General features: G+C 49.0%; 1 protein-coding gene across 1 annotated transcript; it reads left to right on the plus strand.

Annotated features, from left to right (window-relative positions):
* Positions 1-500: 500 nt before the first annotated feature.
* LOC131901802 (tribbles homolog 2) lies at positions 501-19132 on the plus strand. Its single transcript, XM_059252875.1, has 2 exons — positions 501-795; positions 16761-19132. Exons 1-2 carry the CDS (start codon positions 641-643, stop codon positions 17227-17229), a joined length of 624 nt encoding a protein of 207 aa, XP_059108858.1. The 5' UTR covers positions 501-640; the 3' UTR covers positions 17230-19132.
* The last annotated feature ends 2761 nt before the right edge of the window (positions 19133-21893 follow it).

A 21893-nucleotide genomic window follows, 5' to 3' on the forward strand; every position in this document is an offset into this window, starting at 1 on the left:
GATCCCTGGCACTCACATTTAAAAAGCTAAGTGTGGTGTTGCATGCTCTAAGACAGGACCAGGAATATTCCAGGGCTATCTGGGTCCAAGACCAGTGAAAGACCCTTTATGTAATTACCTGAGGAGTCATACCCGAGGTTGACCTCTGGCCTCCATACACAGACACACACACACACACACACACACACACACACACACACACACACAGTCTGAACAATGAAACTTAGCATTTGTTTATCTCCTTCATTTTTCCCTCGAATCCCCTCAATATTGAATCAAGTTTCATTTACCCATTTTGTGCCAAAGATTTGGAGGTTCAGAGCAGTCAAGGGATTTGTTCTGCACTCTACTGTAGCAGGCAGAACTGGTGTGCTTGAGGTCTACGTTTCATACTCTGTAGATGCCCTGTCAAAGCACAAGCCATGTGGGAGGCTTCAGCGTTCTGCGGTTTGGGTCGTAGGAGGCACCGCTGCTGACCGGGGTCTTGTCAATTCTGTCCTAGGTGTTTGAGATCAGCTGCTACCAGGAGTCCCTGGCCCCCTGTTTCTGCCTGTCTGCCCACAGCAACATCAACCAAATCACAGAAATCCTCCTAGGGGAGACCAAAGCCTACGTGTTCTTTGAGCGGAGCTATGGAGACATGCATTCCTTTGTCCGCACTTGCAAGAAGCTGAGGGAGGAGGAGGCGGCCCGACTGTTCTACCAGATTGCCTCGGCCGTGGCCCACTGCCACGATGGAGGGCTGGTGCTGCGTGACCTCAAGCTGCGGAAATTCATCTTCAAGGATGAAGAGAGGTGAGTGTAGCTCAGCCCATCCAGATGCGCGCGCGTGTGTGCGTGTGTGCGTGCGTGTGTGCGTGTGTTTTGTGCTTTGATACAGTGTCTCCATCTGCAGCTGCAGGGAGCTTGTTCTGCTGTCTGTTGTCCAAGTGAGGGGTTAAGGCAAGGAGAACAAAGAGAGAATATTGTGGTGTCCCAGTGCCTTTGGCAAACGAGGAGCCCTTACTCCTGTCGTGAGATGTTCAGAGGCGAGGGGATGGGGGGTAAGTCGGTGACCTGCTGAATGTGTAGGGTTGGTGTGATGAATTCTGAAGGAGGCTGCAAGCCAGTGTGGCAGTTTCAGAGTCAACAAAGACAGGTTTATGAAGGAACCATGCCATCAGAACACTCGCTACCTAGAGGAGCCTGTTTATAGTCCTTTTGCTCCTTCAGTCACTGTTTCTTAGGCGTGTAGTAGGTGTGACGCGGAGTCTTGGTAGTGAATGTCAGAAACAGACACCAGATCTGTAAAATAGCTAGAGATGAGTCCCTGCTCCTGTGTGATGTGGGGTGGAGTGGTGGGGTAGGGGGACCTGTCAGCTCTAACTAGGTCTTGAAGAGCCAAGAAAGGAGTTAAGGTGAGAAAAGCCTATGCTAGGCAGTATGGGAAGGACTGGCTTGCCAGGTGAGGAACCGATGGTGTGAGCTTGTGCACCAAGGAGGCCTGACTATCTCAACAAGCATGTACTTAAGACACAGGCGTCTGGGCTTCATGGATGTACGCATCAACTCATCAGGTTCCATTTAAGCAGCCTGGCCCGAGCCCAGCTTTCTCTTCGCTCGTAAACCGTCCTTTTAAGAATGAACTTTCTTAGAGAGAGGCAGGCAGTGCCTTTAGAGCATCATCATTCACTTGTTCTTTGTGCTTCAAGACTTGTTTAAGAGGACCCATGCACCAGGGTCCATGGAGTCCCACGTCTTGAGCTTGGTCATTCTGGACTGGAGAAGAGGGCAGGGGGAATCTCAAGGCTCTCAACTAGGCCATATGATGGCAGTCAGGTCCCCTTCCTTCATCCCCTCACCCTGCTGACATTTCTTTGGTACCCTCTGTAGATCACACAGACCTTGGGGGCAGACCTTTTTGCTTTTTATTTTCTTTGACATCCAGCTCAATGCCCCGTGATATTTTCACACCATTGTTTACAGAAATCCATTGTCCTTGTCTCCATGTGCCAGATCTAGTGATTTCTATGTACTTTCTTTTTCTTTCTTTCTTTTCTCTCTCTCTCTTTCTTTCTCTCTCTCTCTCTCCCCCTCCTTCTTTCTTTTTTTCTCTCTCTCCTTTCCCCCTCCCCATTTCTTCCTCCTCCTCCTCTTCTTCCTTCTTCTTCTTCTTTTTCTTTTTCTTCTTCTTCTTCTTCTTCTTCTTCTTCTTCTTCTTCTTCTTCTTCTCTCTCTCTCTCTCTCCCTCCCTCCCTCCCTCCCTCCCTCCCTCCCTCCCTCCCTGTTTGTTTATTTTCTCCTTCATGGTTTGAACTAATTGGGAACTTAATGTCTGGCAAGCACTTGGGGCTTAGCAAAGGAAAAGGGCCTGTTGTTACTTAACCCAAACGGAATAATTTCATGGGTGTTTAATAATCCAGCTGTGCATACAACATGCATTAAGCTCCTGGCCTTCCTATGCCTGTAAAGGTTGCTTCTTCTTTGCATATGTTTACATGTGGGTGGGTGGGTACTAGCAACTCTGGCAGCTAATGTCCTGGTCTTTTATTGAAATGGCTTCATCTTTTTTTTTTTTTTTCCTTTTTCTTTTCTCTTTTGTTTTTAAGGAAGTGAAGACACAGGCTCCCCTAAGATTAGAGTGTGGGCAATTCTTACCTTTTCCCTTCTTTAGCTGAGATACTCCAACACAAGTGATTGGTCTTTATGCTATTGTCGTTAATAATCTTTATGACTTTGGGGTGCTCTCCCTCTACCTCATGTTCGTCCTCCTTATGTTGCCACGGCTTTTCCATGGTGGCTCTTTATTCTTCTTCAGTGTTTTTTTTTATTTTTTTTTTCTGAGACAGGGTTTCTCTGCATAGTTTTGGTGCCTGCCCTGGAGCTCTGTAGACCAGGCTGGCCTCGAACTCACAGAGATCCACCTGGCTCTGCCTCCCGAGTGCTGGGATTAAAGGTGTGTGCCACCACTGACCAGCAGCTCTTCTTCAGTTTTAACCTACATAGTTCTGCCTCTTTGGGTGTTCTCATTTGGAAGATGAATATGGATTGGCCAAAGATATTCTCTTTACTGTCCCTTCAACTATAAAAGTAAGACGCAGTGTTGACTGACCTCTTGTTATACAGTTGTAGGTCAGCTTACTTAATTCTTTGTAAAGATGGAGAGGGAAGGATTGGTGTGTGTGTGTGTGTGTGTGTGTGTGTGTGTGTGTGTGTGTGTGTGTAACTGCAGAGCAAACTCTCTTTGTACTGTATGGCAAGCAGCCCACCATTGAGCTACATCCCAGCCCATGTGCATTTCATAGCCAATGTCTATAAAAGCAGGACTGTTGAGGTCTCAGAGTTAACACCAAGGAAGAGCAGAAGGTGGATGGCAGCCTCTAGGAAGCCAACCCAGCCGTCAAGAACTCCATTCATCTGCCAGAGCACAGAGCCCTCCAAGGCCCTCGCCATCTCCCATGGGCTCTGCAAGATGAAGCTTTCTTTCAGAGACCTAGTCAGGCATCAGTGAGTGTCAGGGTGGCGCATCCCAAGATCACACCCACAGCAAATAATGGTTTGTGAAGTGAGTCAAAGAAGTGTAGCTATCCTCACGTTACAGAACAGCAGACCGTGACGTAGAGGCAGCCTTTGATTTCTAACCCTTTCTTCCGTGGTCCTATGGAAACAGCCCTGAAAGAACTGGGAGGGACTTCCTCATTGACTTTTTCAAACTGCAGTCTCTCCTCCCTCCCACCCACTCTCCCCTTTGAGACAGCTTTACAATATAGCCATGCTGCTTTGGAATTCAGTATCCTTCGGGTTGAGCCACCCAAGCACGTAGGCATGGACACCACATCCGACTCAGTCTTCTCTTTTCTGATCCCAAGAACAGTAGAAGGTAAAGCATCCTGTGGCAGAACTGACTGAGACCCGCTCGTGTAGAACAAGAGCTGACTTCTGTGTAGGCTTTGGGCTGAAGACTACCTTTGACTGGACCCAGAGCCATCTATGAAGATTCTTTATTGGAGGTGACAGGGCTTCACAATACACAGTGTCGTTTCGCTGACAGCCAAGGTCACATGCAGACCCAAGGCCAGTGTACCTACTGCCGCTATATTGGGTTGTGGACAGCTCAGCTTCATCTGGTTCCCTTTGCCTTTGGTGTAAGTTCTAGAATCAGGTCCTGGTCTTGACTGCCTCTTCCTGTTTATAAGCTGCTCTTTATTCTTCTTCAGTTTTTTTTTTTATTTTTATTTTTTTTTCCGAGACAGGGTTTCTCTGCATAGTTTTGGTGCCTGCCCTGGAGCTCTGTAGACCAGGCTGGCCTCGAACTCACAGAGATCCACCTGGATCTGCCTCCCGAGTGCTGGGATTAAAGGTGTGTGCCACCACTGACCAGCAGCTCTTCTTCAGTTTTAACCTCCAGGGGACGGACCTAAGCGTCGCTTCCCTGGAAGGTGGTTAGCATTCAGCGGGATGATGCTGGGGTTCGAGTGCAGAGAAGACACTCGGTATGTGACAGCTGTACTTGAAATCATTGGAAAAAAAAAAAAGTGTCGCTGTGCATGAACAGTCCAGAAGACTTGGTGGGTTGGTGAACAATGAAGGATGAAGTCACTCTCCTTAGCAGCCTTGTCTGCTAAGGAGAGTAGTTCCTTCTTGTGTAAGGTTGATTTCCCCCCAGCCTAGGAGAAGGGGTGTGTTTCTGCAATGCAGAACCCCTCTTCAGTATTCACTCTGAGGACCCACCATCATGGAGCCTCATTTTGAAGAAATGAATCCCCAGCCTTCAATGAACTTGCCTGGGGCACCCCTCAATCTTGCAGAACCCTTCATGGCTTCCTCCAATCTGATAGAAGGGAGAAAATTTACCCACATTGCCACAGGGGATCCCCAGTACCTCCTGGCCTTCATTTTCCTGTGTTATATTGGGTTACTTCCTTGCTTAGCATATTGGGAGAAGCGGACCTGAATGACTGTCTGGGTTCCAGCCCCTGCTCTTGCACTTATTAGGAAATCTAGCCTTGGCAGAACCCCGAACCTGTATGCCCAGATGGCCTTGACTATAAAATAGAACTAGGAAGACCTTCCTCATAGAAGGAAGGTGACTGACGTTGGCCTTGGCCTCTTCCATGTCTGCTCTCCCCTACTCCTCTATATGTGCGCATCCTTAGGCTGCTAAGGAAAGTCGTGGGATACTGTTCCCGCAGTGGCCTTTCTTCAGTTTTGTCCAGCTGGCTTCTTCTCCTGGGACAAGGCTTCTTGCCACCCCCAGACTCCACCCCTTAACCTCAGATCACTGTTTACATCTCTTAGCGCAGAAATGTCCCATGTGAACTCAGAAACTTGCCTCCTTCTTACGCACTACTGCTCTGGTGCAGAGATCTTTATCTCTTAAGGTGGTTGCTTTCATTTCATCTGCTGTGGAAGCCTGTCCTCTGCAGAGGGCCAGCCTCTGCAGGCTGGGCACTGAGACCCCCTGTAGGCACTCAGTGGCTGTTGGGACAGGAAGGCTGATGGGGGATGCCAGTGGGCTTCATGTGTGCGAAGTCCAGCTTGCACCTCCTTGTTGGGCAAAGCCTTTCTCCCTCCCCACCGGCGGAGGTTGAGGCCCATCTTTCAGAGGTGTTGCTGACTGTGTCGACTCTTCCTTTAGATCTTTAAGTTGCCCCCACCTCCACTGAGGTTTCTATACCTAATAAAAGATTCAGGGCATGCATCCGATCTCCAGAGGCCAGCCTCAGCTTTTCTTTCACTGAAAGCTATATATAATTTTGCAAGTTGTAGGTTCTCTATTTTAGGGAACTTCTCTCTCTCTCCTCTCTCTCTCTCTCTCTCTCTCTCTCTCTCTCTCTCTCTCTCTCTCTCTCTCTCTCTCTCAGCTTTGATGAGATAGAACCTCCAGGAAATGTTCACATTTAGGTAGACCAATGATATGTCCTTGTGCCCATACCAACCCTTGGGCAAAGTTCTCTTTCCGTTGTACCCCTAACCAGCTCCCTAGGATGGCGAGGTGTCCTCTTTCCGTACACCCCTTCACCAATGCGGCAGCCCATCTCCTATTTGATTCTTGTGCATGGGAGTGAGTGTATATGCATATATGTGCATGTGCCTGTGGAGGCCAAAGGTCAACTTTGGATGCTGTTTTTCAGGAGCCAGAAGCCAGGAGCTATCCGCCTTGTTTTTTGTTTGTTTGTTTGTTTGTTTTGTTGTTGTTTTGAGAGAAAAGGTTTCTCACTGGTATCCAAGGTTCACCAAGTAGGCTAGGCTGACTTGGCAGTTAGCCCCCGGGATCTGCCTGTCTTCACCTTCCCAGTCCTGGGATTATAAGTATACCCGGCCACTTCGGGTTTTTATGTGGATTAGAACTCAGATTCTCAAGCTTGCTCAGCAAACACTTCACGGACTGAATGATCTCCTCGGCCCTTCCTACTCTGTTCTCACGGCCTGACCTCTTACTAAGCTGCTCTCTGTTGTCCTTGTCCTTGCTGGTGCTGGACTGGTGAGCTTTCTGGGGACAGAAGTGGCCTTTCATTCATGGCTCCCAGAATATGGTCGGCATGGCTATTTGGTGAATAAATGAGAATCTCCTTTTTTTAGAGAGGAGCAGCTCAGATTGGATTCCAGCGACAAGACGAGAGAGTCAGGGATAAATAGAAATCATCTGAATGTAGGTCGTTGCCTAGAAGGGGAGCCCAGAAAACTTATAGATCCCCATGGAGACACCTTTTCAAAGAAAGCTATTTTCAAAGTTGCACATTGAATGAGAAATTAACCCGTTGCTGCCTTCTTGCTTCACTGATTGATGCCTCAGGAAAGCTTATTTAAAATCTTGCGGTGGGCAGACTGCAATTTCATTTAGGAAGGGCTTTGCTCATCACTGTGAGAAGTGGCCGTTCCTCCCAGGGCTCTTCCCCTAGAAGCAGCCTAACTCCTGGGTATACGTTGGCAGGTTTTGCGGCTCCTCACTGGTTAGGCTCAGTCAGTCAACTGACAGGAGAGTCTGAGGCCCTGGCAAAGTAGGAAGTTGGCACACTGGTGAGAAAGACTTGGTTCCTCCACTTAGTCCTATGGTCCCAGCTTTCTCTCTCATTTTTCTCAAGGTTGGTTTGTGTGTGTGTGTGTGTGTGTGTGTGTGTGTGTGTGTGTGTTACATGTTTAGGTACCCACAGAGACCAGTAGAGAGTGTTGGTTCCCCTAGAGTTTACAGGTGGTTGTAAGCCACCCAAATAATGTGCTGGAAACTGAACTTGGGTTCTCTGCAAAAAAAAAAAAAACCACTAACTGCTCTTAACTTTTCAGTCATCTCTCCCGCACCCTGAACCCCACCTTTCTTCTTTTTTGAGATAGTGTCTTACTATGTAGTCTTGGCTTGCCTCAAACCGGCCACGATCCTTGTGCCTCTGTCTCCTTAGTGTTGGGGTTACAGGCACGCACCACCATGATGGCGTAATGTCTTCTCTGTAATGCGCGGACGATGCTCTATGCAAAGCCCCCAGCATGGAGCCTGGGGCATGGCCAGATCCTGAAGACACCATTGTCACCACTGCTTCCAGGCTAATGACATTGAACTCCATCGCTCTAAAACTTGGAGATTCATTTAATCATTCAAGGAATGCTTGTTAAGCATCAGTTAAGTACCAGATACTTCTAGATGCTGGAGACTACCGGGCCCAGTGAGACTGGTGTCTTGTTTTTATAGGAGCTACATGGATTAAATTGACTCTATCCTAATACCTGTCCTTAAATTAACTGACTTCTAATTAGTCACCATGTTTATTTAGATTTATTGTGTGTTTGTGTGTGTGTGTGTGTGTGCGTGCACACATGTGTACAAGTGCGCACGTGTGTGCAGGTGCGCATGTGTGTGTATGTGTGCATTCAGGCACATGGCTGCTGTGGTGGCACATGTATAGAAACCAGAAGACAATGTGTAGGAGCTGGTTGTCTCTTAGTACCATGTGGATTTGGGGGACTGAACTCATCAGGCGTGACAGCGAGTGCCTTTAACCACTGGACCATCTCACACCGCTGTATTTGAACGAACACACTTAGACCCATTTAGCAGAGGGACTGTGTACGTTTCCAGATAAGGAAGTTGAAGGTTGCTGCTGCAAGGTGGTGTGGACAGACAGACAGGTCTACCCCTAGTGGACCCAGCAGCCAACGTCTACCTGAAGCTCAGTTTTCTGAGGACTTTTGACATTTAGAGATGGTACTACCCGTTAAGCAAAACCACAGGCGGGTCTGTTGTTCCGTGGGGTGTGGTCCATGTCTTTCACAGCGCTGTAAGATAGGGACTTAGCATTTCAGGTGTGTGGTGAGGGACAGTTGGTGAAAAAGATGTATCTATCAATAGTCCTCACACCCAAGAAACACTGATACCGTAAGGAAGTTCCCTGTCTGTGTTGAATGGGGGGTAGAAGGCGGTGTGGATAGAAGCACTTTACAGATGTGCTTTTCCCAGCACTCATGGGGTCTTTTCTAGCTGATGGAATAATCCAATCCGCCTGAAGTTCCTCTGGGTTCCAGACATAACTTGTAAGTTCTTTAAGGGTCCTAGAAAAGAATGTTGGGGCTGGAGGAAGAGGGGTTTAGATTCTGAAATCACACGGTCTTGCAAATATATTATTAAGTACTTTACTATGTCCGCCTGCAGTACTAGATGTTGGTGGGGCAGGCATCAGTATAAGAACGCCCAGCCGGGTGGCGGTGGTGCACGCCTTTAATCCCCCCACTCGGGAGGCAGAGGCAGGTGGATCTCTGTGAGTTTAAGGCCAATTTGGTTTATAGAGTGAGTTCCAGGACAGTCAGGGCTGCACAGAGAAACCCCGTCTGGAAAAACACATCAAAACAAAAGCCCATAAAGGGGAAGACAGTGGGATAGGTAGTTCACTATTCCAGCAGCAGGGGTGGAGAGGAAAGAGCCGTCTATAAGAGGAAGTTGCTGCTGGGGGGTCATCTGGGAAACAGTAATGAGGCTGAGACTGACAGGGACCTAGGGCCTTGGGTATACCTCCTGATCTTACCCTGGACCTGAAGCCCAGGAAGAGCCACTGATGGGTTTTTCTAGACCACTGGGATCAGAGTAGAGGAGGACAACCAGGGGCAGTGGGGTCGCAAGCTCTATTCCCTACATCCCAAACATGTCTGCACTAAAGCCAAGAGCAGGACCAAGACTCTCTGCTTCCCTGGGATGGCTGAGTCTGTGCTAAGCCAACTGTGGGGATCCCTGGTTGTTGGGCTGCCTACCAGGTGGGGCATCTTCTTCTAGCCCCCTCGGAGTGCATGGTCACATGCCCCCTCCCCAGCACCAAGGCTCAGAGAGGAACTGTCTAGGTAGAAATTCAGCCTGAGCAGTGTGGGGAATCTCACAAGCACGGGTCTTGGAGATGCTTTTCTGAGACGTGAATCCATGGATTGATCCGGGGTAGGAAAGATCCTTCCGGAGCCACTTCTAAGTGCAGGAAGCAAGCAAGCGGTGAGCAAGCGAGCATCAGAGCGCGGCTTTGTGTTCTCGCTCGGGTTTCCCTGTCTGTTTCCATGGTGATCAGAGTCAGGAAGCCCTGCGGGCTGCAAGCTGTGGCTTATGTGGAATCTTCCAAGGAGGAGGAGGAGCGGTAGAATGGCACTCCAGGTGGAACGGCTTCCCCTGTGGGTCCAGTAGCCTCCTCGGTGAGTCAGAGGTGTGCCCACGGTGCTGCAGGCTCCGTGGCAGTGGGTGTGTTCCTCAGGTGGCTTTCTCATCCCAGCGATGTCCCGACAGGTCCTCTACCTTTCTCAGCTGCCAGGGTCTCTCCAGTTGTCTGGTGCATCCGATATCGGTGCAAACAGCCAATGCCCAGGTTGCCCGGTGCTGCAAGACACCGGTGGCTTAGCTTCCCTGGCACCCGCCTCCCTGAGCACGACATCTGTCGTGCACCACGGAGGGTTTTTTCTTGACTAGGTACCAGCTGCTGCCCTGCTCACTTATGAGCTGCTCTTGACGGGGGGGGGGGGGGGGGGGGGGGGGATGGGATGGGATGATGGACAGTGTCACCGATCCTGGCCCTGGAGCAAAACTGGCTTGCAGTTGGTTGCTGGGGAATTCTGTAGGTACATGAAACAAGATTAAGTGAAGGATTGTTTGGTGCTCTGTAGCAGCCTGCCCAGGTCTGGTGGGGCTGCAGAACCCGAGCCATGCATGCTCCCTCTACTGCTGAATGGCTCTTTCCCAGGCACCTTCTGCTGCTGCTCACTGTAGTGGGTGGGCCTTTTTCTTGCACAGTAGACGGGATTACGGAGGGCACACTTTCAGGAACAGAGCAAGGCCAGCCTCGCTGCAGCTGACCTTTTCTCCTGGCCCTTAGTCTGCCTGGACCCGGGGACTGAGAACCCTCTCTGGCTTCTTCTGCAGCTAGGAATGCTCTCCTGTCCCCTGGATTTCCTGTCCCCGTCAGTCAGGCCCACTTTGCTGAACTGACTGAACCCCACCCTGTCCCACCCTGTCCCACCCTGTCCTCACTTCTTCCTGCCAGGAGCTCAGGGTGAGGCTTGAAGGTCTCAAAGCAAAGCATGGCTTGTTGGTGAGACTGTTTTTGTTGTTTTGCTTTGCTTCCTGTTTTACATGGGGCACTATATTAGAGAATTGACAATTTAAAAAAAAAACAACCAAAAACCCAAGTTCGAATCTCAACTCTGCTCTTACTTGTCAGGGGGCCTTGGGCAAGTCTCCTTGGCCTTTGGTATCTCAGTGAGTATGTGGGTCCATCTACCTCTGTCTACATCATGAACTATATACGGCTATTAGTTACCCATGTGATGGGTTTGTATGTCAGTAAGTCTGGTACTGAATAAAGTCTCCACCTACTCAACAGGATGCCTTTGAATAGCCCTTCAACACCTTTGTTCTGTGATCATGGTTCCAAGATGTATTAGGGGAGGACAGTGACATTCCAAGTTTCCTGACATCCATTGAGTCATCTTTTTCCTGTTAGCTTGTGTGTGCCTTAGGGTATTTAATTTTCTGTACCTCAGTTTCCTTGTTTGTCACAAAGTATGCATCACCTAATCCCTGTATAAGTTATGAGACATAAGAGGGCGGGCCGTACAATGGCAGCATCTGGTTATTCTAGCCTGTGGGGCGCGGTTACCGCTGCTTTTCCTATCATCACATTTTGATTGTTAGGGTGTCCTCTAGGAAGTGTCGCAGGCTGACAGCTGCAGAGTCTTCAGGAATATAGAAGCCAGAAGAGCCCTCATTTGTAGCCTGTAGTTATGTGCTCATGTCCCCTGGGAGAGAAACAATTGAAAGAGCCCGGGGTGACATTGCCAGCTGGACCTGGTAGTTGTAGGAGCTTTGGGGCCTGTGCTGGGGATGGGTGAGGGGGACCTGGAATTTGAGGGCGACTCCTGATGCTCCACAGATGCTGGGAGAGGCATGGCACTCTGCTGGTCCTGGCGTCCTCAGCTGGCACTGGGCTATGGTGATACAGGCCTGGTACGTCATTGAGTACGCAGACTGCCCTCTTGTGATCCTTGTTCATCCATCAGGTCAGAAGCAATTGCATTCCTATACCAGAGACAGACTAAAGGAGGCACAGGGAGATCCAGCTTCCCTGGTCCAATGCAGTCAATCCCCACTGTCCTTGCATCCCTTTCAGAAATCCATCTTCTTCCTAAACCCTCTCTACCTCCTCTACCCCCACAGTGCACATCCCGAGGATCTGAGGGTCAGGCCTGAACTGGGCACATGCTAGGCAAGAGCATCTCCAGCAAGGGATGCACCAGTGCAGAGGTCCCAGTGAAGTGCGTGGGCATAGCATCTCCATTAGGCCGCCCCTGCCCAGGCTTGCATGTATACTTGCTCCCCTGCCTGAGACACTAGGTTCTGCCGCTGAGGGTGGAAGTCTCAGGTTAACCATAGGATCCGTATGGCTGCCACCCTGTGATGGGCAGTTCTGCCCTGCCGGGCTCTCTGGGGTATCCTGCCTTGCATTACTTCATTCAGTCCTCAGCAAATCAGAGCGAATGGTTGTTGCCTTCCTTGTCATGGACATATCCCCGGTGCCTAGTTTAGGAGCTCGAGCGGAGTAAATGCTCCGGAACGTCTTCCAAATGCCCGAATGATTAGTGCGCTATTGGAATCACCGGGCCCACCAGACGCTCTTGTTGGTTTTTATGGAAATCGACTCTGCCAGGGAAATTCATCATCCCCGACCCCCCACCCCCACCCCCCAGACTGTTGAGGAGACTTCAGAAGAAGCCTGTTCACTCCTGTCCGCTTCCATCTCTGCTGCAAACATGGCTTCTCCATGCATGGTCCTGGGGGAAGAAGCAGCGATCGCTCCATTTCCGAGAGGGAGAGGGTCAGGTGAGGAGCGCCTGGCTAGCTCCTGCGGTTGCACAACAGGACCTCAGGCACTGAGGCCGAAGCTCTAGCTCCTCCTCACTTCCCTCTGCCCCACCGCACGGAGAACATCCTGGAAGATCGGTGTTTAAAGATAGAATCCAGACCACTTGCCTCGACCCTTGTTAGGAGTGAGATAAACAAGCCGAGGATGTTCCGGGGAGGAGCAAGGTTAGGAAGTGCCTCGGGGGGGACTGCATTTCTTCTCTGTCCTGTCTCCAGGCTGCTGGTCCCCTCTCCCCTGTCCTGCTGTGGACGCTGAGGCTATGGAAGGAAATAACACCTGGTCTGCCCACCTGGATGGAGCCTCCCTTACTCCGTCCGTGGTCCTGAGTGTCCGTGGCTGAATCTGCTCTGTGGGAACAGTGAGCAACCAGCCTCCATCAGCCCAGCCAGGTGTACTGGCTGTGACTTGCGCCCTGGGCCTAGGGCTCCTGATTCACAGAGAAAAGAATCATGTATCCAACATAGTAGCTTAGGCCACAATGTAAGGACACAGGTACATAAACACCTGGCTTGCATCAGGCATGCAGATGACATCTGACACTGGCACTTAGTAATTTTTAAAGAGTGAACTTGAGCTTGAAGCTGACTTCAGCTTGTACTTGGTTATTGTGTCTGGGTTGTCCTGGTTCCTGGTACAGCTCATTGGCTTCAGCACATGGGGAACCTGGTGAGCCAAGGAAACTCAGCTGCTTCCCAGACCCTGCCTAAAGTGGCCTTAGCCCCTAAAGCAATGGTTTACAACCTTCCTAATACTGTGACCCTTTAATACAGTTCCTCACGCTTTGACGACCCCCAACCATAAAATTATTACATTGCTACATCATGATCGCAGTTTTGCTATTGTGATGAATCGTAACGTAAATATTTTCAGAGATGGAGATTTGCCAAAGGGGTCATGGCCCACAGGTTGAGAACCACTTTCCTAACAGGAAGGAAGGTGAAGTCTCCTGTATATTGGCCAAGAGCAGCCCAGCCTCAGCACCAGGCAAGTGGTTTTAGTAACTTTATCCTGATTCATTAAGCAAATGCATTCATTAAGCAGTCTTGAGATAGGGGAGAGAGAGGAACTCTGCTCGGGAGTGGACAAGGGGGTGGCCCTGGCCACGGTCTAAAGCCCTCATTATGGGGCCACACGGGTCTCCAGGAAGAGGAGGGATCAGGATAGGATGCTGTGACCATGGGGACCGGAGTAAAAGAACCAGAATGTACGGTTGTGATGTGCAAGAGACAAGCAGGGACCAGACTACAGATCTGGAGATTTGACTTAGCTTCAAGTGCAGAGTTGAGAGGCTGCCTCCTGACAAGGCGGAGCTAGGGGTCCCTTTCCTGACTTCCTGTTCACCTCCCTTCCTCCCTGGTTTATGCGCTTGTCCTGATTTCTGCATAACTCTAGCTAGACGGGAGAACGGGGGCCACTGCTCCTTTACAACAGGGCTGAAACTTCCAGAGTTAGCACCTGCTTGTCTGAGTCATTCCTGTAAGCCACTTGGCAGCAGCAGTGGGCCGGGGAGTGCAAGCCACAGCAGCAGCACACAGTAGGTCTTATTGTCTGTGTTAAAAGTGGCCCTGCTATACTTCTACAAGGTCCAGGAGGTAAGGAAGCCAGGGGTCCTCCAGGATAACCTCTGAGTGACTTATGGATTCTGAATAGCGAACCATACAGACAGAAGTCAGCATCATCGACAAGGCTGATGGGAGACATGGGGCTGCTTTGCATGGGGTCCTTCATGTCACTCATTTAAGCAGAGACCCACCCACAGGGGGAGAACATTCTAAGCAGGAGACATTATGGGCCGAGGTCCTCAGCAGGACTGAGCCAGACACCGCCTTTGAGGCATGGAGAAGAATATGGGCCACAGACAGATTGTGCTTAGGGGATAGGTTCACAGGCATGGAATCAGCAGTCAAGACAAGGTTCCATGTGGATGACCCGAGACACTCCTTAGAGGGCTTTGTGATGACAATCCTGCCCCAGCCTGAACCCTTTGTCTCCAGGACTTAAACACTGCCTTCTGAACTGGCAGCCATTCACACAGAGAGATTACTTCCAAAGCTACAGTTCATAGTGAAAACAGCAACTCTGCCGCCCAGCCAAGGAAGCTGGGGGAAGGGGGGGATGGTCAGTTTGGTCCCCCACTAGGCAAGAGCTTTAAGGATGAAGTAGAGTGGAAGGGACCCTTGAGTCTCAGGCTCATGATGCCCTCTCCCCCTGGGCTCAGAGGCTCCTCTCCGGGCATCTTGGAACACCTGGTGAGGCTGGTGAGTGGGTCACTGCCACCTGCCACCTCCTATTAGGAGAAATAAGCTTGAGAAAGAACGATTGGTTTTTAATCAGTTCAATTCCAGATTAACACAGCTAGAGCCTTCTTAGTTTTGTAGGCCGTTAGTTCCAGGAGCATTCAAAAACATGCTTGTGGCCGGGTTGTTCTAGAAGACAGCTGAGCACATGGCGAAGGAGAATACATGTTGCTGTGTATTACGGAACATTAGACCTGGCACATGGCAAAGGAGAATACGTGTTGCTGTGTATTACGGAACGTTAGACCTGGCACATGGCAAAGGAGAATACGTGTTGCTGTGTATTACGGAACGTTAGACCTGGCGCGGACACCGAGGCAGCCTTGTGCAGATGCATGCATGCTGATTAGTGGGCATCACGAGAGTGAACTAAATGAACACTCAAAAAAATGGGTTGTGATTGCCAGGCAGCAGTGGCACACATCTTTAATCCCAGCACTCAGGAGGCAGAGGCAGGTGGATTTCTGTGAGTTCAAGGCCAGCCTGGTCTACAGAGTGAGTTCCAGCACAGCCAGAGCTGCTTACACAGAAAAACTTGTCTCAGAAAAAAAAAAAAATGGTTAGGTTAAATTTTACTTAATGTAAAAGTTACTACATTAAAATGAAAAGATAAAATCAAAAGCCAAACAGACAAAGACACGTACTGCTTTCTCCAAGGCTCCTCTTCAAAGCTGAGGAGAAGGAGGATTAAGTGACCCAGCTCACAGAGCTGGGGAGAGATGGAACCTGGCCTGGGATCCACACTCCTAAAGACCACACTGTCCAGGAAGGCAATCACTGTTTGGTTTTTGGACTTCCTGGCCTGTTCACCGGAGACCCCAGAAGCAACCATCTTCCATCACCCCCCCTACTATAGAGGGCTCCTAGCAGCCCTCCTTAAGTAGCTACTGTCAGTGGTTTTTCAGACCACCTTGAAAGCCCGAGACCTACAGACACCGGAGGAAGAAGAGGGGAAGACGGGAGGAAGATGATCATGGGTCACAGGCTGTGGCCCCACTGCAGTCTGCCTGAACGCTTTTGGTTGCTCATTTGAGTTCTCTGACTTGTCCACTCAAGCAGGGTTGAGGCCTAGATGCGTGCTCTTGGAGATGCGGAGACACACACACACACACACACACACACACACACACACACACACACGATGTGAATCCCAACTCCAGCTCCAACTTTCCCAATCCACTGTCTCAGTAGGACTCCAGGAGTGTGGTGAGTGAGAACCACCCAAAGATCAGGCTGACCTCCAACTTGCTGCTGTGTATCTCAGGTTGACCTTGAACTCCTGATCCTCATTACCTCTACCTTCCAAGTGCTGTGATTACAGATGTGTACCGCCATGCTTGGCCACACTGTGTTTTACACTCCAATCTCATTTAACATGACTGATGGAAGACGTCATCTTATTTCCCAGTAGTTGTTTTTTTTTTGTATTTGTTTTTTTACTGAGTATGTCTGTATTTTATACCCAATGATGACGCTGTGGAGCCTTGTCATGCTGATGGTGCAAACTAGGCGTTAGCGCCCCACAGGTTCACCTGTGGCGCCTCTCCACCTCCTCCAGAACATCTAGGACTCACACATTCATATGTGTAAGGTCAAGAATTCTTGAAGAACTGGGTAGACTGGCGACGGGATGAATAGTTTGAGAATACTCTTGGGTCATGCTGCAGTTATCACACCCATCTTCCCAGGCACACAGTCACATGTGAGTCACACACCTCTAATTAGTGCTGGGTGCCAGGTCAAGGACCCCAGGCTTTGGAAGATGAACTTGATATTTGGATGCCAGGCTTAGAGGGAGTGAGTGGTGGAGACTGCTTATACTGAAATGATTCCGGCTTGTGCCTATGTCCTAAAAGAAGCATTGGGTGCAACTAAAGAACAAAAAGGTAAACTGAGGCATCCTTGTCCATTTCTCAGCTCTTTTAGCTTCAAGAAAATTGCTCAAAACTCCAGCCTCAGTATCCTACCCTGTGTATCACATCTAGCTGGTTGAATGAATGAATGGATGGATGGATGGATGGATGAACAGTGGCAGCCCTCATATACAGATGAATAGATGTGTCTTCCCTCATCCTGAGGAGCTCCTGTCCTTCTCTCTTTCCTGCAGGACTCGGGTCAAGCTGGAGAGTCTGGAAGATGCTTACATTCTCCGGGGTGATGACGACTCCCTCTCTGACAAGCATGGCTGCCCAGCGTACGTCAGCCCCGAGATCTTGAACACCACTGGCAGTTATTCGGGCAAGGCCGCGGACGTGTGGAGCCTGGGGGTGATGTTGTACACCATGTTGGTGGGGCGTTACCCTTTTCATGACATTGAGCCCAGCTCCCTCTTCAGTAAGATCCGCAGGGGCCAGTTCAACATTCCAGAAACTCTGTCGCCCAAGGCCAAGTGCCTCATCCGAAGCATCCTGCGACGGGAGCCCTCAGAGCGGCTGACCTCGCAGGAGATTCTGGACCATCCTTGGTTTACCACAGATTTTAGCGTCTCGAATACGGGATTTGGTGCTAAAGAGGCGTCTGACCAGCTGGTGCCAGATGTCAACATGGAGGAGAACTTGGACCCTTTCTTTAACTGAGCTTAAGGCCCACGGACACACTTAGCAGGTACCAGGAGCAAGAGAGGGCCCCAGAAAGGAGTTCTGGGACACAGGGGGCCTGGCTGGGAAGCAAGACGGACACTCGTATTTACACATTTCTGGGTTCAGAGGAGGAATACCTTCCAGGAGCTGACCGAACACTTAGCATGGGAACAAGACATGTGGGATGGGGGTTGGGTGTAGATGGTCGGGAGCCCCTCCCCTAAGCTTCTCTTCCCTGGGGTAGCCTGAGAGTCCCCCTTGCCAGTTGGGCTACTTCATCTACCCTACTTTTCATTTTGTTCAGAAAGAGCTGCAGATCTCGATAGAATTGAAACTCTTCTGCCTCAAACAAATACCTTGGCATTGCACTGTTAGCATTTAACTTCTTGTTATGATTCAGGGAAGGGACAATTGATCGAAGATTTCTTTCTTTCTTTCTTTTTTTTTTTTTTAAACAGGCCAACCACCTATGTATTAATTAATGGGATTCACTTAAAATAATAATAATAATAATTCGGTGCACACAGACTGACCTGAAACCTGGGTGCTAAACTAAAAAAAAAAAAAAAAAAAAATGGAAGTTCCAGTTGTCGTCTCTCATTCACACTTCTCAACTCATTTCTTCTAAAGAAATGATTTTCCTATTCTGGCTAGGAAGTGACCTGTTAATGCTTGGCTCCCTGAAGGGGGAAAGGAGGGGGAGGGGGAGGGCCAATCTGTATGGCATCAGCCGGAAACTATTAGCAGTCAGACTTCCAGATGTACTATCACAGTCCAGGGGAAGAAGCAAGGCCAAGAGAGAAATCCAACTCCTTTCTGGGTTTTGTTCTTTCGAAGGAAGAGGGTTCACCCTGTAGACGCGGCTTTCTGCTCTGAATACAGTGAGGGTTTCCAGAGGGCAGGGGGCGCTCCTGGAGTCAGATCTCATCGATGATGCTGAGCTCAACGTTTTGTTTGTCGCTTTATGGGAAACTAGTAAAACGAGACAGGTTGTCCCATGTGTATAAAATATAGGGCAGCTATTTCCTTTTCTCTGCTAAGAATGATCCTTTGGGCTTAGAAAAAGCCCTCTGGTTTGAACAGAAGGGATGATATAAATACAAACAGCTCTCTGTCCCAATACGCACCTTTGTATTTTCAAGAACTCTTGTATTTATTAAGGAAAATGTCACATTGTGATGTATTAAAGCCAGTACTTCAATTACGGGTCGACGGGATGACATGTTACATGCTGTAGTTAACATTTATAATTTCGTTCCCCTGTTTGAGTATTTCTGTCCCTGGAATAACCTTCCATTTGGCTCTTTCTAGGTAGCCTCATTTGATTTCGAGTGGCGAAATGTTTTCCTTTTGTATTCTGGCTTTTCTATTGCTGTATGATACAGAACTCTTTTGGCATAAATATTTGTGTTCCCAGTACCTCAGTCGTTTGGGTTTGACTGCCTGCATATGTTTTGTGAAATGGTCCTGTTTTCGGGTAGGGTAACACGTGGACTCTAGTGTGTAAATGTTACTTGAATCTGTGCTTCACTCTAGTATGTGGCATGTGTGTGCGGACTCTTGGATGCTTCACGCCTGCTCCACAGGAGCCCCTGTCCCCAGCAGGTTGGCTTCCCCATTCATAATCGGGAGACAAAGCTGCCATGGATCTACCCTTGATTCTATTTTGATAACGGAAGATACAGAGAGAGAGAGAGAGGGTTTTTACATGCGGAAGACGGTGCTGTGGCAAGAAGGACCTTCTATCTTCCCTCTCCCTGTTTTCCAAGCACTGGGTGGGAGGAAAGATTGGTAACATGCATGGTGGGGACCAATGGCCTCTGGTGCTTTGTCCTGTATTTGGTTTAATGTTTTTGTCCTAATCTCTTCAATCAATAAAATTGTGCGTATTTAACTAAAAGTCTGGGGTCTAGGAGATGATTTTTTTTTCTGCCAATGTGTCTGTGGTCATCACACACCAAGCAAGACATCCATTATTTTCCTACGTACACACTCTTTCCAGTCAAACCAGGATTCATCAGAGCTAACTATGTCATTGAATTGGGACACACGCTAGCTCATCTAGATGTAACAGCTCAGGATTACCCACCCTATCGCTCCTAGGAGGATAAATCATGCTCCATTTACAGCTGTGTGTTTCCTCAGACAGGCAAGTAAGTTCCCTTTGTCAAAAGGGAAACAACTCATAGATGTCAGAAGTGACGCCTGTGCCATGCAGCTGTTTGGTCTCATGCCTTTTCACTGGCTGTGATGTCAGAGCCCAGGAGTTCTCAGGGAGTGCAACAATCACCCCCAGAGTTATCTGGGTTACCCTGCCGCTCATTCCCTTCTCCCATGTGGATTGTCTGGGGAAAGGCACACCGAGCACAGCTCAGTTTGAAATATCCAAGAAGACCCAGTCTCCAGCAACTGATACCTCCATTACCCTTGTCTCTGAGACTCATGGATTTCCAGGGCTAGATGAGGTTTCCAGACAATCATCTATTGACTACCTTGTTCAGAACAGAAAGACAGCCGAGAGGGGCTCACCCCTAACCCAGGAAATCCCACAAACACCTCTGTCTTTTCAGTGCATCACGGAGCCAACGGACCGAGTGAGTACAAAGACGTGTGTGGTGTCACACGTGGGTTTCATGGATATCACTGTCTGTGCTGGGACCCCAACTGTTCGGGTCTTTCAGAAGGTATTCTGGGAGGAGAGGCATCTGGAAAAAAGATTTAGGTGAGACTAGAAGAGAAACCACAGCAGTAATCTGTCAGGGGAGGGGGAGGGAGGGGGGGGGAGTCCTGTGTCAAGTATTGAAACCCTTATTTGTATTGCCACTATTAATGTCATCCTGTTGCAGAGCACCTCAACGTTGTCCCAAAGATCCAGTGATGATATACGGGAGGACATGGCGGAATCAGAGACTTTCAAGCCAATGGGAGCCGTTTTTCTAACTTCAGAGCGTCTACCATTGGACGACATCACCCCTGTGTCCTTAGCACCTGGCCAGCAGCAGCCCAGTTGGACAGCAGTGGCAGGACACAGTCACTACATAGCTGCGTGTCAATGTGTCATTGATGCCGGGTGACTGGAGCTGCACAGTTTTCTTCCAGTCCCAAGGCTTTACGATGTACGTCATTAGGAGACAAGCCAGGAAGCACATGCGGGGCGCCACATAGGCTGATTCGATTTTGCTGCTCTCTCCCTGCCTGTGATTAAGCAGGAATGGGCCTTTCGCTTAATGAATACCCGTTTGAATTGGGTTGTATCAAATCTTTACCTATGTGGCTGCTGGGGATGCTGAGGTCTCTGGCACACACTCTGCCTGTATAAAATGAGCGTCTACCTCTATGGAACTTAGACTCAGCACATACTCTCTCTCTCTCTCACACATACACATACGTCTGAACTTGGCTAGTAGAAAGCTTGTATTTTAATACCTCTGGATATGTATATATGATATCATATATATGTGTCTATATGACATACACACACACACACACACACACACACATATATATATATATATATATATATATATATATATTTATGATATATTTGATTAATACCATTGGGACAGGGCAAAGAGCCTGAGACAGGGAGGACTGAGTGGAGGAATGGGTGGTGGCAGGCCCAGGCTCTGGATCCCTGTTTTCACATTAGCTATGACTTGGCAAACCACTTTACTTTTATAAGGACCAAAGGTATCTTGAGGGTGACTGAGTTAAGGTGCGCCAAGGGCTTAGTCCTGGGCCAGGATGGAATGGGAACCCTTCCTGCTATCAGTAAAGGGGAACACACAGAGTGGTGCTCTATGGTGATATTTTATTGGTGCTGAAATGTGATTTTATTTGTATGTTAATAAATAAAGTTGCCTGGGGGTCAGCGCTAAAAGGAAGCCATTTAGCAGAAGTCCGGCAGTGGTGGCACACACCCTTAATCTGATCACATGGCAGGCAGAGTCTCTGTGTGTTCAAGGACACAGCCAAGCGGTGACTCGAACCTTTAATATCTGTACGAATCATAGAGACCTGGAGGTCTATATAGACAGGCAGTGACGAGGAAGTCATGTGGTTGGGTTTAGAACCAATGAGAAGGTAGAACAGAAAAGCAATAAAAAGACGGGTCACACAGGAGAAGGTCTCTCTCAGGGGAAGGATGGCAGCAAGTGGTAAGGTAAGGTGGTCTTAGCTCTTGGTTACTGCTCTGATCTCTGGGCTTTTAATTCTGCATTTGGCTCTGTGTTTCTTATTTAATAAGACCATTTAGAATTTCTACAGTGCTCAAATCAGGACTCTTTGAAGAGCCCTTAAGAAGGGAGAGGGTCACAATGAGAATGTCTGCCTGCTGTAACCAGAAAAGTCCTCTTGGGCCAACATTTCATGTAGAGTTCTACCGTAGACTCAGGTAGACGGAAACTGAAGGGTTTGTTTCTGTGAATGTCTGTGCCCTTTGGAGAGTCCTCTTGAGAGGTGGGGTCTTTAGGGAAGCGATGAAGACATGAGTTCTACCCTCTGATGAAAGAGGCTGAAGGGAGCCCCATGTAAGGATACAACAAGAAGTCTGCTCTTGATGTAGTTAGTGAGCACATTCCCCAAACAGTGAATCTACTGACACCTTGAATTTGGCAGTCCCATGTTTGAGGACTGTTAGAAATTATCCTTATTCATAAATT

The sequence above is a fragment of the Peromyscus eremicus genome, unplaced genomic scaffold (genome assembly GCF_949786415.1).
Source record: "Peromyscus eremicus unplaced genomic scaffold, PerEre_H2_v1 PerEre#2#unplaced_420, whole genome shotgun sequence".
Taxonomy (NCBI): Eukaryota; Metazoa; Chordata; class Mammalia; order Rodentia; family Cricetidae; genus Peromyscus; species Peromyscus eremicus.

Excerpts from the sequence above, each read along its gene's own strand:
- LOC131901802 (XM_059252875.1), top strand. The coding sequence starts at position 641 with ATGCATTCCTTTGTCCGCACTTGCAAGAAGCTGAGGGAGGAGGAGGCG. Across the intron at positions 796-16,760 it reads ATCTTCAAGGATGAAGAGAG|GACTCGGGTCAAGCTGGAGA; the intron begins GTGAGTGTAGCT and ends TCTTTCCTGCAG.